The sequence below is a fragment of the Pholcus phalangioides genome, unplaced genomic scaffold, assembly GCF_987345545.1.
Source record: "Pholcus phalangioides strain wild (caught in Gottingen) unplaced genomic scaffold, Ppha-v1.0 ptg000042l_1, whole genome shotgun sequence".
In the NCBI taxonomy this organism is placed as follows: domain Eukaryota; kingdom Metazoa; phylum Arthropoda; class Arachnida; order Araneae; family Pholcidae; genus Pholcus; species Pholcus phalangioides.
In genome coordinates, this window is record NW_028301628.1 from 24708742 (window position 1) to 24724303 (window position 15562).

Genomic DNA, 15562 nt, shown 5'->3' on the forward strand with positions numbered 1-15562 from the left:
AGTAGTGTTTTCCCAAGAGCAGGATTTTCGCGTCATACGCAGCGTGAGGGAGAGGATCAGTTAAAAAACTTGAATTTCAGGTTTTTTAACCAATCTGTACCCTCACGCTACACGCGAGAGGGGAAAATCGTGCACTCAGGAAAATGCTTCTGTAGTAAAATAACTTCAAACTGTTTGAAAATTGCCAATAGATGAAAAAAAAGATTATTTCAAATCAAATATATTTCACGAAAAATTGAACAACTTTGTATTTATTTCAACGAGTATTGCCATTTATATTTAAAATTATCGTAATATAGTTTAGAAATTGCAAATATTATCTTCATCTTTCCTCGATTACTGTCAAGATTCAAGATTGGTTGAAAAACGGGACAATTCAGGTTTTTGAAATACGTCAAAATATGGTCACGTGAGCACTGAGCCTGTGAATATATGTCATCAGCATGATGGTGATGCACCATCACGATTTCAAACAACTACTACTACTTGTACGACCTCTGATTGGTCCTTCTCTACAGGATCATTAGCATGTATTGCGAGTAACATGTGCTATTGCATTAGAAATTATTGATAGGATAAATCAAGCAAATCATATTAAAATGGATAAACAGGGCGGTTATTTAAATATGTTCTCCTCCGTGGATCCTAGCATGATGCCATGTAAGTTTTGCATATTATTTCGCTTCATTGTTTACTTTAAATATTCCGGCTTTTCCCCCCCATAAAATGGATTTTAATCCCTCAAATATCCAGCAATGACTTTCATTGAATAATTTTGATTGTTTTTTCGTGTGGTTTTTTTTCATTGTTTACGTAAATTTTCACTATCGGGTGTCTTAGTAGAATTGGAAGAAAAAATTACCTAGTGTCCTGGGCAACCAGGCATTGAGTCTCATCAATTTGTGGCGTCGATAAGGGACCCTGACTAATTAGAGGGGACATAAGGAAGGTTCTAGGGTGTTTGATAGTTATAAGTAATTGATAATTACCACAGCAACGTGGGGGTTTTTTTTTTCATTCACTGAGACGTGAGTGTTTATATATAATGTCTCTTCAACTGAGCCAAGATTCAATTTGAATCCTGGTAAATCCCAACTGATAATCTTTTTTTTTATAATTACAAATATGAGCTAAGCTAAATGTAATATTGGGGGTGGGGGACAGAATTGTAACTATTTGTCTTAATGTTGAGGGTGCTAGATGACATTTCAAATAAAACCAGGAGTCGCAAGTACAACATCACTACAAGAACTTCAAGGATGAATAATGGAAATATATATATTAATTCTCAAAATACTTATTGAGTATAGCTCTTGGTTTTTATTCCTTGACCTAATCTGGCGATATTTACTGAGATTAATGGTGGGGACAGTATGAAATACTGTCAAGGTCACAAAGACGTTTGCACTGACACGTTAGAATGTTAACGACGTCTTAGCTATTTTAGTTTAATCTGAAAATTTGGGATAAAAACACAAAATGGTAATCTGAGACATGCTTTTCTTTAAAAGCAGCTATACACTGTGCTTCATGATGGTAGGGATGTGCAATCATTCTTGAGCAAACTGGGTGTATGTATATATGTATTTATTTATTTATACTCGCGACTTGAAGGTCCATTTACACACAATAAATGATTTGGTGGTCAATTAAATTTGAAGTTGTCAAGTACTTTAAAACGTATACAGACAAAAAGAGTAATTTGCATGCCGTTAGATTGGTAAGCAATTTAGTTGTTTAGTAAATTATCTTGATTCTATTATTTGTAACTAAGTAGGTCTATAGGTCCTACTCATTTGCCAGTTGCCCTTGGAGATGTGGTCTTTTATAGCCAAATAATTTTCCTGTACAATAAAAGTATGTTTTTCGAACCTCTGATTAACGGTCATTTCTCTTTTATTGACTTTTTTTAAGAACTTTTTGTCCCACTGGTGTTTGCAAAAGAGAGGTTTTATTGTATAAATTATCCAATGAGCGTTTACTGAATCTACTTAATGTATGGACACTTTTTTTGGAAACTTGCCAACTTAAAATTTAGTTGACTATTAAATCGTTTAACGTATAATAAGCATGTAAATGGGCCTGAAGTTCTGGCAGTGTGTGTGTTCCTATTCACATTTAAACAATTTCAAAAGTGAGGTGATGGCTCTAAAAAAAAAAAGGCAAGAATATGGCTGTTATTGTGAGCAAAAATCGAAGACTTAACTTTTTAGACTTAACTAACAAACTCTTATTTTCATCACTCAAGTGAATTAATTACATACGGTTTTTAAGCCATGGTGTAAAAACTTCCATTCCTGACATTTAGCCTATAGCTAAGCTGGAGGGCTGTATTGGCTGACCCTTCTGCGGTCAATCAAGCCTCAGAAGTCTATATAGGTAACAGTTTAACAGGGGCAGATGTATGTTGAATTTCTCACTTGTCTCAGAGACCTATGCATGTGTAACCTCTGAAAATGTCTGTCGCTGATGTGGGTGGAATATCAGGGATAGAAGTTCTTAAAACATGGTCTAACAACCCGAAAACCATACGTAATTTTTTGGATGCTAGCAGAAAAAGCCTCTGACAATATCACTGAAGTGTTTTAGAGAGATGTACATTGAAATTTCTATACAGCTGCAAAAATTTATTGTTATACAGTTGACGATCAATATATATTAATTTAACTTCCAATTTAAAAACTAATTTTCTGGTCGCCCAACGATACACTATGCTTTTCCCAATTACAAATTGTGTGTGTGTGTGTGAAGTGTCTACTGTAGTTGAAGTCCTCATCTTGAAAAGGGTCATTCATTTTGTGGGGGGTGAAATCTAGTTAATTTATCGTAAAAGAAATGAAACATAATTGTATCGAAAACCCTTCATTTTTGTGAAGGGTCTTTTTTCAGATCCGGAATTCGGACCCAAATTTTAGCTGGACAGACCCCTGTTACAGCAATTCTTCTTCCTGAAATGTCAATAAATTCATGCATGACATAATTGATAATTTTTATTGTATTAATCATAAACTCTAGAAGGTTTTTTTTCTCTCTCTATCGATAGATTCTACTCCTGGTGGAGGCATGCAAACTATATCACCATATCTCAATGTGGATCCAGCATATTTGGCACAGGTCTGTATATGTTACTGCAAAATTTAAAATATACCTACATCCATGTTAAAAATCCTGTATATTCATTTATATTGTTCTGCAGTTTGTTACTGCAACCCCTTTTTATGCAATCTGATGTAACAGTAGATTCAAAGTATTTAAATCGTTTGCTGTAGTTCTACATTCAAATATGGAAGATAGATTTCATCACCAGCAGAACACATAACAAACACAACCCTGACAACATAAATATGTTAAGGGCCACACATCCCAGCAGTACTAATTCGTTAAAAATTCAACACAGGAGTGTATGAGGTAAATTTCCGGTTTAGTCAAAATTCATGTTTGCATCGTGCTGGACTTTCACCATAAGGATCCTAGTTCGAACCTATTGGTGGTCAGCCAAAGTAAGGTATTCTGCAGTTTTCCAACTTCAAGACTTAAATGCAAGCCTGTCTCCCATTTGATAAAAGTTTCTCTGCAGAGTGCAGGTATGTTTCAAACATGATGCATTTACTATCTTCACTGTAAAATGTGGGAGACGAATGGCTGCATTATCGAAGAACATGAGACAAAGTGTTTCCTCTGACAACATAAATATGTTAGTGGTTACACATACACTCCAAACACACATTCTAGCCAGGGTTGGCAGGTTTTTGACACATGGTAGTTTTTGAGATTTTAAACTGTCGCATCAAAAACTGTCAAAAACCTCAAATATTGCTTTTCAGTTTAAAAATTCCCGTTAAAAATACACATTGGTTGCATGTAATGTTTAAAGTGACTACGTTATATAAATAATAAATACTTGATGATGTGATTGTAAAACAATATTCTGCTGGCTACAGAATTATTTTGGACAAGATATGTGTATTTTTTCTTGTAAAATGTACAATTTGAATAGAGCATAGTGTAGAAATGCTGAAGGGAAAAACTGTGGAATAATTTGATATTCTTCAATTCAAGATAAGATTCTCAAACTTCTCCAAAATTTCTTCAACTGTTTATATATGTGTATTGATAATAAACCATCGGCTGTATTCTTTTCATAACATATAGGTGATTAAAAGTTTTTATCCCAAAAATGTGACATTGATTTTTTTTTTTTTTGTTATTAAATTATCTAGATCAGTGTTACCGAAAGTGGGCAATATCACTCCCTGGTGGGCGATAGAAGCTACGAGTATAACATAAGATCCTATGCATTCGTTTGAGTCGGGGAGTGATGAGAGAAACATTTTCTGAAGAAGGGGGGAGGGGTGGAACAAAAAGTTTGAGAAACTATGATCTAGATAATCACTGATACTTGAAACAATACCTTTATTGTGCGTAACATGAGAATGTATCTAGCAATCAAAATATTAAATTGTTCGACCATATGATGTTTAAGAAACTCCTATAACTTATTCTAAGCATAATAGTAAGAATGACCAAGTTTTATTATGTGGTATATTTTTACTATTATTTATAATGCAATGAAGTTTTCCAAAATGGTTTTCCAATTGAAGATGTATCTAAACGTGCAAAACAATGCTTTGGATATCAAGTTCAATCAAACGCTTTGATTGAAAATATTCTTTAAAACTGTATTTATATGACGTAAGCCAATAAAATTTTTAGGTGGTAATAAATGAGTGCATAAACAGATGCTGCTTGAGAACTTTCAATGTGGAATTAAATTTTCTGACCTACTCAAAATTTTAAATATCAAAATAGATATTTTATTATTCGGTAACTATGTGGTAATTATAAAAATATAAAACACTTTAATCTGCATAAAAGTAAGTTATTTTTTGTTATTTAATTTATCTATCGGGTTAAAAAAAGAACTATATGATAACATTGACAATAAATTTTTTACTGTTTTAATATGTAAGTAAATAAGTTTTTGTTGGTTTCTGAAGCCAAAAACCTAATGCAGATGCCCTATCACACATATTTTGAATAAACTGCTCTATTTCACATAGTAAATTAAACACAGGTAATCAGTAGTTCAGATAAAATAGACCAAAATTATATATAATCTGTTCTGGACTGTTTTGTATGTCGAGAAATTCAAAATTTTAAATAATGATATCAATATTTTGTTTTAGTTATTATAATAAATTAGTGTTTAAAAATAAAAAATAAAGTTTTTCTCATGTCATCAACCTATTGTGTTCAAAATATTCAAAACCATTCATTTAGGTTTTTTGATGGTTTTTGCCACTTTAAACCAGTTTTTCACATTTGTCAAGCCAGAAACCCAACCCTGATTCTAGCATGTACTGATTCATTAGATTTTCTCCAAAGAAATGTGTACATAATGCATATATGAAAATGGTAGAAATTGGTACATTCAAGATGATTATCCTTAATAGTGCCTCTGAAAAACACCATTGCAATCATAAATTAGCTATTTTCAAAATGCTTTAAAATTTGCTTCAGAACTACTGTGTATATTCGTGTGTAAGCAGAGTAATTTGCACGCTGGCATGTTCCAATGAGCATGACCTCATAAATTCTTTCTTTGTTATATAAGTCCCCCCCCCCCCCCCAAAGCAGAATGTTTAGCACTGTTCTGCGATCATCCCTCAGCTGACTGCAAATGTTCTGCAGTAAAAGTCCCCATACATGTAATAGTGGGTTTTTTTGTTTTTTTTTCATACTTTTTTTTTTCTTAAAATTCTTCCAAATTGTTTTGCAGTAGCGCTAATTGTTCTGCGACGTACGTCACAGATTTTGGCACATTCTGCTTTGGGGTATAAGCCTACTCAACTGAAATACTTGTCACTTAGCACAAGGACTTTAGAGTAATGGTTTTATTGTTTAGCTCAGTTCTGTGTATATGTGTGTTATTGCAATAGAATTTTCTCCTAAAACAGTGTTTTACAATGAAAATGAACTCTTTGCTGATTGAAAATGCTCCTTGGTAAAAATGTCCACAATGGTATTTTCTATACAGCAGTGTTTTATTTTTTATACACAGCAGAATTTTTTTCTTGAAATTCTTCCTGATATTGTTCTGCGACATATGTAACAGTTATTCATAAATCTTTTTAATCTGCATTTGTTTTGGTTTTTTTTAATATATACAGTCAGGGCCAGAATGGATTTTCCCAGAAGGAGCATCGAGACAAAGAGGAAGGTTCGAACTTGCTTTTTCGCAAATCGGTGGAGCAGTGATGGCTGGTAAGTTTCAACATAAATCCATGTACCATAGCTGCCAACTTTGAAGAGTTAGAATTAAGGAGGTTTTTACACAGATTCTGTATAAAAATTAATATGTAGTAGGGATTTTTCATTAATGAAGGGATTTTCCTCCCCGTGTAAAAACGTGACATAGTGCAAAACCATTTGCCCAAGAGTACCAAGGCGTCAATCATTGCTAACCACTAGGTTAAATTACCTGTCTACCACTTTCTTATCAAATCACGCCAACAAAAATATTGCCATGGCTCCAAATAGGACATACAGACTCAACAGGATATATTGTCAAGGCAAACAAGTCATCTCACCAATTTTGGATGTCAGGAGGCTGAATTGATGCTAGCCGTTTGGCAAATTTTGTCTTTCCCCCCTGAAAATTAAATACTTTGTGTTATTTGACGCAATGGTGACAATTTACATTAAGCTTGTGACATTTTGGAGGATTAAAAATGAAAGCATGTCTTTCTTCCAAGTAAATTCTTTAGGAATAATTTTTCCTTAAAATTAGGGATTTTTTACAATTGCAGCCAAAATTCGGGAGACATATGGGAGACCGAGAGATGGAGTAGAAATTCAGGAGACTTGGCAACTATGATATACTGTTGCAGATTTCTGCTGATAATTTTTCAACAAAGTAGTTAATCATCCTTATAATGTACAGAAATATTGATCACTGTGTGATGCTATGTCACCCTGACATAACAAACTCTGATTTAACTCATTTTTTTAGAAATTTCTTTGTAAAAATCTGTGTTAATTTCAACCCCAATACTATATTTTACTCAATTCAACAAATAAAAAAAAAATTTGATTTTTTCACATTCGTTATATCGGGTTTCAACTGAATTACTTTTAAAGGGACTGTCAATGTGTTGTTTTTTTTTTTTTTCACTCCCAGCACAACTGCAATCTATCACCATGGGCAATTACAGAAGAATGTTGACACGGGAACACTGATATAGTCTTCATCTATCAGTGTTCCCATTTTATAAAAATATTCAGACTGATAAAAGTAAAATGTTACAAAAATATATATATATATAGTGGATCCCTTTTTTATTTTTTCTGTTTTCAAAATAATATCGTGAAAGAACGCAAGTGGGAAAACGCTTTAAACAGGAAATCTTAATGAGAATTAGTTCTAGTTCAGGCCACAAAAGTGTCATACTAAGTGGGAAAACATTCTAAGTGGGAATGTTTATAAAATGGGATCAACTGTATATAGGGAGGTCACTTTTAGAGAATCGGTGAATTATATAATTAGAACAGTATAACATGTTCATTTTAAATTTGTAGTTTCTTTTCGAAATATGACTTTTAAGATATTTTCAACTCTGATCATAGGTGCTTTCTACGGTGGTGTTCGAGGTTTTTATAATAGCTGGAAGATGGTCGATGCATCTCAAAAAGCGAGTGTTAGACGTACTCAGTGAGTATTTATTTCTAACTGAAGTTAACATCTTACTTTATGCCAGTGTATGATTCGCTGACTAATAAATTCAGTTTTCTTTTACCTTTGGTCCATATTATTTATTGAAAGATAATGATGCAGTAATGGGGGGGGGGGGGCCTGAGAGAGAATTTGTGAGGTACTAAGCAAATTTTTTTCACAAGGTCCCTGAAAAACGTGCTTTCTCAAAAAAAGTTCTTTTTGAACTCTTTTTTCCTTTCAAACTCTTCTTGTTGATTTCTCATAAACTGCGATTTTTTTGCAGGTAATTGTTCTGTACTCTGCAGTGTCTTTCAAGTTCTCAGACATAGGGAACATGCTCTATCATTAATTGTAGACGTAAAATATTAGTCTCTGTAAACAACATAGACTAGTTTTTTTTTAAAGGAAAAGCTTACTCATCGCACTAGCTGCTTATGATTATAAATACATGAGTGAACAATATGTTAAAATGTTAGGGCTGCACATATGTAATTTTTAACGTTTACCAATTCAATGAAAATTATGGAGAGAAGTGTTTATGAGAAGCACACACTGTTTAGTAGTAGTACCTTTTTAAGTATAATAGGATCTTGGTCATACGAGGTACTTTTAAAGTTTATTTTTAATTTTTTTTAAAAATGTGTTGTATAAAATTATGTACAAATTGTTTTCTGTTACAAAAAATTGGTTTAACTACAACCACAACTTATGGCGAGGGCTTTAAGCATTGTGTGAAGATAAAGGATGATGTAAAAGGCATTGAGCTTATGTTTTTTAATGTACAGTAATCTTTGTAATGTGGTAAATCATTACAATACCTTATTTAATGTAAATTTATATCGAGATTCGTTTGTGATATTTTTATTGCATTATATGCAAAGAAATTTCAAAACTCTTTTTCAATTATTGCTTCCATCATATTTACCTTTTTTTAACATAACTTAATCAGGTCCATAGTATCAGTTTTTTTTTGTTTATCCAGTTAACTAATAATTTAAATGAATTTGTTCCCTTTTAAAGCAGTTATGTGTGAAACTTTGCGTTTGTGTTCAATTTTAAAATATTTTTTCATCTTTTTTTTTCTATCCAGAATGCTTAATTACATTACCAAGGGCGGTGCTGGAACTGCTAATACCCTGGGTGTCATAGGTATAAAATTTTGCTTTTGTACAATTTTATTTTTTTATAATAGTGAAAATGCTATGTAATTAATTCTGTCTAATAATCACCTATATGAGAATATTCTCCTTGGTTCTGATGCACTTTTCATAGTTTCAATTATTTAATCTATAATGATAACTCCTTTTATAACGATTCTTTTCCCTGGTCCCATGCAGAGGCATATTTATAGTTTTGCCGCCCTTCTCTATTTTTTGACCACACATTCCTCAAATTTTAATCCACTTGCCTCCCCCCCCCCCCCATCCCTGTAAATATGTTGGTGTTTTCAAGTCACTGATTTGATAACTTGTATGCTTGTGTACTTGGTGACTCTCTTGGTCATTTGTATGCTCATGCACTCTCTAGGTTACTCTTTTGGTCATTCACATGCTCTAGGTTGGTCTTTCACTGACCTGGTTCTTTGCTGTATAGGTTACTTTTTGGGTCATTCAGATGCTTGTGCATGCTCTAGGTCACTTACTGACCTGGTCCCTGGACTTCCAAGTCATTCTTTTGATCATTCAGATGTTCACACGCTCTCTAGGTCACTTTCAGTCCTTCACATGCTTTATGCCACTCTTTTAGTCATTCAAATGCTTCCAGATGCTGTAAGTTACTCTTGGTCTCTGACTGACCTGATTCTTCGCTTTTTAAGTCACTCTTTTTATGATTCATGTGCTCTCACACTCTTCTGATTATTTGCATGCTTGGACACTCGCAGTGCTTGCAAACTCTCTAGTTCACTTGCTTTCTGGGCAGAGGTGGAAGTCTATGAAAATTTTGCTGCCCTTCTCCCATTATAATCATTTTCTTGGTAGCTCGATCCTCAAATTTTGCCGTCTCTCCAAACTTGCCATCCTTTACATACGCCACTGGTCCCATGATTTTAGTTATATAGGTGTTTCACTGTATAGGTACAAAAGAATTCTCACCTGTTTTAGAATGATAATTGCAGCTTTAAAAAAATCAATTGATTCATCACTATCCAATAAAAGATTCAGTTATGTATTTTGATATTGTTTTTTTCTTACGTAGTAACTTGTGTCATTTCACATTCAATAAGATAAGATACCTGGCTTTATTCTGTAATAATGCCTCTGGATGATCTGCAATTAAAAATATCTTAATTTTGATTACATCTTTGATATATGATTCTCTGACCTAAGAAGGCATATGGGGCTGATGGTTTGTATTTGCTAAATTTTTTGGAGAATTGATAAACATGTCAAAAACTTCTTGAAATTTATTAAATTTTTTTTAAACTTTAGTTTGCAATTTATTAGATTTCCAAGCCTCTTTGACTATATTTTTAAGTTTAGCACATGAAAATGAGATATTGTGTGATATAGATATTTGTTTTCATACAAGCAAGGTGAATCAACAGAGTAAAACGGGCACCAGTAAAGTTTCTTGAGGGCCTAGCCGTTTTTTTAATAGATCAAAACTGTCTAAAAATATTGACACGCTGTAAATATTGACAAAGTGTAAAAATATTTACACTTTTATGTAGACACGCTGACATAACTTCAAAAACAATTTGTTTTCTTTGGACTGTGATTTAGTGATCACACATAGAACATTTTTTGTGTGCCTATAACAATTCTTCAGTTGTCATAGCAGCCTAGTGCTTGAGATTTGTCAAGATGCCATATAGACAATTTAAGGTTCCCCGGAAAGTCAGGGAACTAAAAAATATATTTTGCAAGAGTCTGGGGGAAAGATCTAAGGGGGGGGGGGGTAAAAAAACATTCTTAAAAAAACATTCTTAAAAAATCAAAATTTGGAAGGTTAAGATTTTGAATTATATTCCTTTCTTCCAGAGTTTTGGTCAGAAAAAAATCAAAATTTTAAGCTTTGGGCAGAAAAAATCGAAGAAATGTACAAGCAGATTTTGCTGGGATCGCCTTTAAATTTCCTTCAAAATATATAATATATTACAGTGCTGGACAAATCCCAGGTACCTGGTCACCATGGCGACTAAAAAAATTGTTATTGGCACTTATATATAAAATTTTCTTTGTGCAATTACTAAATAACATGGCTGAGAGTAGCACTATCTTTGGAGTTATAGCAACATATCTGCCAACGTATGAAAGAGGGGTCACTATGGAATTTTGGATTTTGTATATTGTGTACATGTAATTTTCTTCTAGTAGTTATTCATGGCAGGAAATGGCTGAACTAGCCTTGATGAATAAAAGTAGTCTTCATTACCTAATTTGTGTTGTGATGAATTAACATGTGTTACTGTAAATTTTTTTGATTTTTAATAAATATTCTATATATCTGAATGGTTTTTTTTTTTTCTTTTTAGCTGTCATGTATAGTGGATTTGGAGTGATATGTTCCTGGCTCAGAGGGGTGGATGATGAACTCAATACCGTTGTGGCTGGAACTGCAACTGGCTTTTTATATAAGTCATCAGGTTGGGCATATGAAATATATAAAATTTTATCTTTTGAAGATGGGTCTGCACCATTCATGCTTAAGCCTATACAGTGAAACCTGTCTAAGAAGAACACACATGAGACAAAAACTGTTTTGAAGGCCAGGCCAGATCTAGGATTTTTATGTTTTGCACCACCCCCCCCCCCCCAATCACTTTAAAATTCAATAATTTTTCAACAGTGCTTTGTGTTTCAACGTCAGATTTTAGCCCCCATGGCAATTGCCCCCCCCCCCCCCCCAGTCACTGCCCTTTTAAAGAGAATCAAGATCACACACATCGATGATTGATGCTTTAATGTGCACCATTGTAAAAAACAGAAACCTGTCTAAAATAGACTATTTCAGTCTCTTAAAGTTCCATTTCATACAGGTTCCATTGTAGTTATGTGAATTTCTAAGCCTGTAACTAATGTGAGTGTAATGACAAGCAATGAGCGTCAGGCGATTCACAGGCTTATGAGGCTTGGCCTGTTGGTGTAAAAAAAAGAGCTCTATATGAGGCACCAGAGTTGTAGATAGCTCAAAGCCATATCAGTTTAATGTCTGTGGGGGCTTTCCATATAGTCCCAAGAACTTTTTTATGAAAGTTATTTTACAAAACTTGAGAAATCCAATAAGTTATGGCAATAGGCTTGGTTTTTTTTTAAAGATCTTTTATCAGACTTTTATAGTGTAATCTTGGCTTTAGTCAAAGCTTAATAAGCTAACTGAAGTAATATAGGCATAAATTGAAGTAAAAGGCTGGGAAAGTTCCCTGACAGTACAGGTAGTGTAGGCATATGTTTCTAGCAGAAGTGTATGGTTTCAATCATTTTCACAAAAGCTTTCCAAAACTCTGCATTAGGGATATATTATTAGGTTGTCTAGAAAGATTGTGCTGATTTTTTTTTTTTTTTAAGTGAAATTCGAAGGTAAAATTTGGCAGTTCATCATGAATAGAGCATAAGCTCTAATATCTAGAATACCTGAATTCAGTGTCCAGTAACAAAACTTGGACCATGAGCTGGGCATTTATTTTCAACCTAGTGATCATTGAAGGGTGAATAATTATAGTTAAAAATTTTATACCCATAAGGTATTGATTATTAATCAACCTCCATATAATGTCACACCTGGAGATAACAATGGCTTCACAGGTGGGCTGACTTATGAAAAGTGATGTTATAAAACCACTTTGTAGTGACCTATAAAAAAGGTTGTTATAGGCTAGATGACGTTAGAAGTGATGGCATTATACTGAAGACTTACTGTACTTGTGTACAAGTATCACACTGTTTTAACCAGTCATCTTTCTATGATGGCATAACATCAATCCCATTTTTTTGTCTAATTATTTCAATTTTAAAAACTATATTCATAAAAAATTTTATTTTTAAAAAAGGAAGACTTCAAAAAAAGAAATCAACCAGTCATCTGGCCGATTTCTTTTTTTAAAGTTTGAGCTTGTATGAGAGCAGCCATTCAAGTGCTCGTTTACTGATGATGGGCAAAGATTATGTTTGGGCTAGAACAATGTTGAAGACTTCTGCACAAGTGGATACAGGCTTTCCAAACAGTGGGAGGCAAATCACAGGGGTGTGTATAGCAATGGGGGAGGGGGTGCGCAATAGACTGACACCATCTTTGGGCCCATCAATTTCTCTGACTTAGACATTTCTTGGTGATGTCATTCTCTAGTGTTGGGACAACACCCCTTTACCCCAAAAACCTCTTTCGATTGACAACATAAATTTACCTTATTGACTACTTATAACTCTAAAAAAATTTGTTGGGTAGTCAGAGATTCATAAGAACTTTGCTCATTGTAACGCAAGGCTCTTACTTTTCGGTAAAATGTTCTACTTTTCCACCACACAAATCCTATGAACAAAATTTGTGTAATTGATTTTAATTGAGCAGGGAAAAGCATTGATATATTGTCAAATATTATAAATGTTGTAGATTGCAATTAATGATTCTGCCCAAGCAGAAATTTCATCATTTTAGAGGTTATTTTATGGGTGTAAATGTGGACAGTTTAGTTTATTAATTTTTCTTTTCTTTTTTTTGAGGAAATGAAAAATTTCATTTAAAACTTCAAAGTTTTAATAAAACATTCCTAATGTAAAGTCATTAAAAACTTCTGTTTGGATGGAAAAGATAATTTTGTATTTATTACTTTACGGTCTTGGACAGTAAATAACATTCATAATTCAAAATTTTAGTCCTCATTTTGTGTATAGGTGAAACATCAGTTTGCATTGCAAAGCAGTTGGATACATAGTCCTATTCTAAGTTTGATGATTCTGATTTGACCCAGTAGCATTCAATGTGGGTCTTGTATATTTTTAGGGCATGCAGGGGCATAAACAATATTTACAATTTTCGGCAAAGAGCTAGAAATAAGTGCTGCATATGTCAAAAACAATTACACTGGTATTGAACAGTAAGATGTAAAAAAAATCCCTTTAAAAAAGATTGAACAATGCAGTAAAACCATCCAGCCTCATCTTGACTTATTTACATAGGATCTTGTAATTTTGCAATGTGCTTTTGAAAGTAGTCTCGAAGGAGCATCATTCTTAAAAAAAATACATCTTCATAATTTACTGTGTGCATTGTCGAAGAGAGTTGACAGACTACTCTTTGGAAGAGAGTTGACAGACTGCACTTTGGAAGACTCCAAAAAAGAAAAACTGTAATATATATTGAGAGGAGAGACAGAAAAGATTTATCTGTGGTTGCTAGTACCCTGTTTTGGCTGTAAGTTGTTTTTGTAAGTGTCATCTCTGTCATTTTGCTTTGAGTCAATCTTATTGGATACTGAAATTGTGCTGAGAAAATAAAAATTAAATTAAAACATTATTTTGGGGGATTTTTTTTTTAATTATGCTATATGATTATGTTGTCTGGGAGGGGTACCCTTCCCATCTTTTTTTGAGTGGAAATCCTGTGTAACGCCATCTACTGAGAATTTAACTTTGTAGACAATTTTTATATATTTAAGTGCTTATGAAAATTGGTAAAAATTTCATGTTTAGCTGAATGGTACGTAGTTATATACTGTTTTCTTTAACTCGAGATACTTTGTGGTCATTACAGCTGGTCTTCGCAAATGTGCAACCGGAGGTGCAGTGGGCTTGGCTCTGACTTCAGCATATTGTTTATGGACTAGCAAAGACAGGATCAAACAGATGCTCCAGATTGCATAACCCGCTCTTCATATAGGTGTAAAGTTTCAAAGTTTGAGTTTGCATTGTGACAATAATTACAAATGATTGAATCAACATCCTTTCATGTACGTTGTAGATATCACAAAGAAATAGTCAATTAGTAATCTAATTAAAAGTAATTTATCAACTTTTGCCATGAGGTCTTTGTTTTTTTATTCCAGTGTGGCATCTATCGGACATTGTTTAAAATACATTCTTTGCACAGAATTTAATTTACTGGGTGTCCAGATCTTAAGTCTATGATTTCAAACATCACGTTAGGTGGCAGTATTAGAAAAATTTTGTTGTGCAGTTCTGTGAGTTTGACGAGAGAGATTCTGAAAGTGTCATTACGTACACTGTCATTGTTACGAGCAAACAAAGAAAAAAAAATTTTAAAAATGATGTTGCCATTATATACAGGGTGATTATAAAAAAAACTATCCCGACATATGGGCCCCTAACTATCATACCATTCACAAACTGAATGAAATTTTGGCATAAGGTATTTTGATGTATGCGCTCAAGAATGATATGGAAAACAAGTGTCACTCTAACAGCGAGAAAATTTCGAAAATATCAAATGGCAACACCAAGTTTTTTGTATTGGAATGTGATCTCCATTGGGAAAAACCCTAAATAGCGTTCGAACGGCAACTGTAGCATGAAAATCACTGGCGGTAGATAGGCTAAAAGTGAGGACAGCCAATAAGGACAGAGAAGCAGCATAAAATAAAGCATTTTATTGTGTTTCACAAATTTTCCACATGACCTTGTGGAGGACTAATCAGGCTGGGATCTCAGCCGAAGAAACGGTGTGACGAATGAAACTAACATTAATGCTCTGGTGCACGGCAAAGTCCTTTTTACTTTTTCCTTGCCTAGCTCTGGGGATTTTCGTGCTACAGGTGCCATTCCAACGCTATTTAGTGTTTTTCAGTATGGAGATCGCATTCCAATACAAAAAACTTGGTGTTGCCATTTGATATTTTCGAAATTTTCTCACTGTAACCGTAACTGTTAGTGACACTGTTGTTTTCCATATCAT

General features: G+C 33.6%; 1 protein-coding gene across 1 annotated transcript; it reads left to right on the top strand.

Annotated features, from left to right (window-relative positions):
* The first annotated feature begins 501 nt into the window (after window positions 1-501).
* On the top strand, window positions 502-14667 carry Tim23 (translocase of inner mitochondrial membrane 23). The gene is made up of 7 exons (XM_089254709.1): window positions 502-660; window positions 3044-3114; window positions 6171-6264; window positions 7627-7711; window positions 8805-8863; window positions 11190-11300; window positions 14405-14667. The coding sequence occupies exons 1-7, from the start codon at window positions 600-602 to the stop codon at window positions 14512-14514; spliced, it is 591 nt and encodes a 196-aa protein (XP_089110835.1). The 5' UTR covers window positions 502-599; the 3' UTR covers window positions 14515-14667.
* The last annotated feature ends 895 nt before the right edge of the window (window positions 14668-15562 follow it).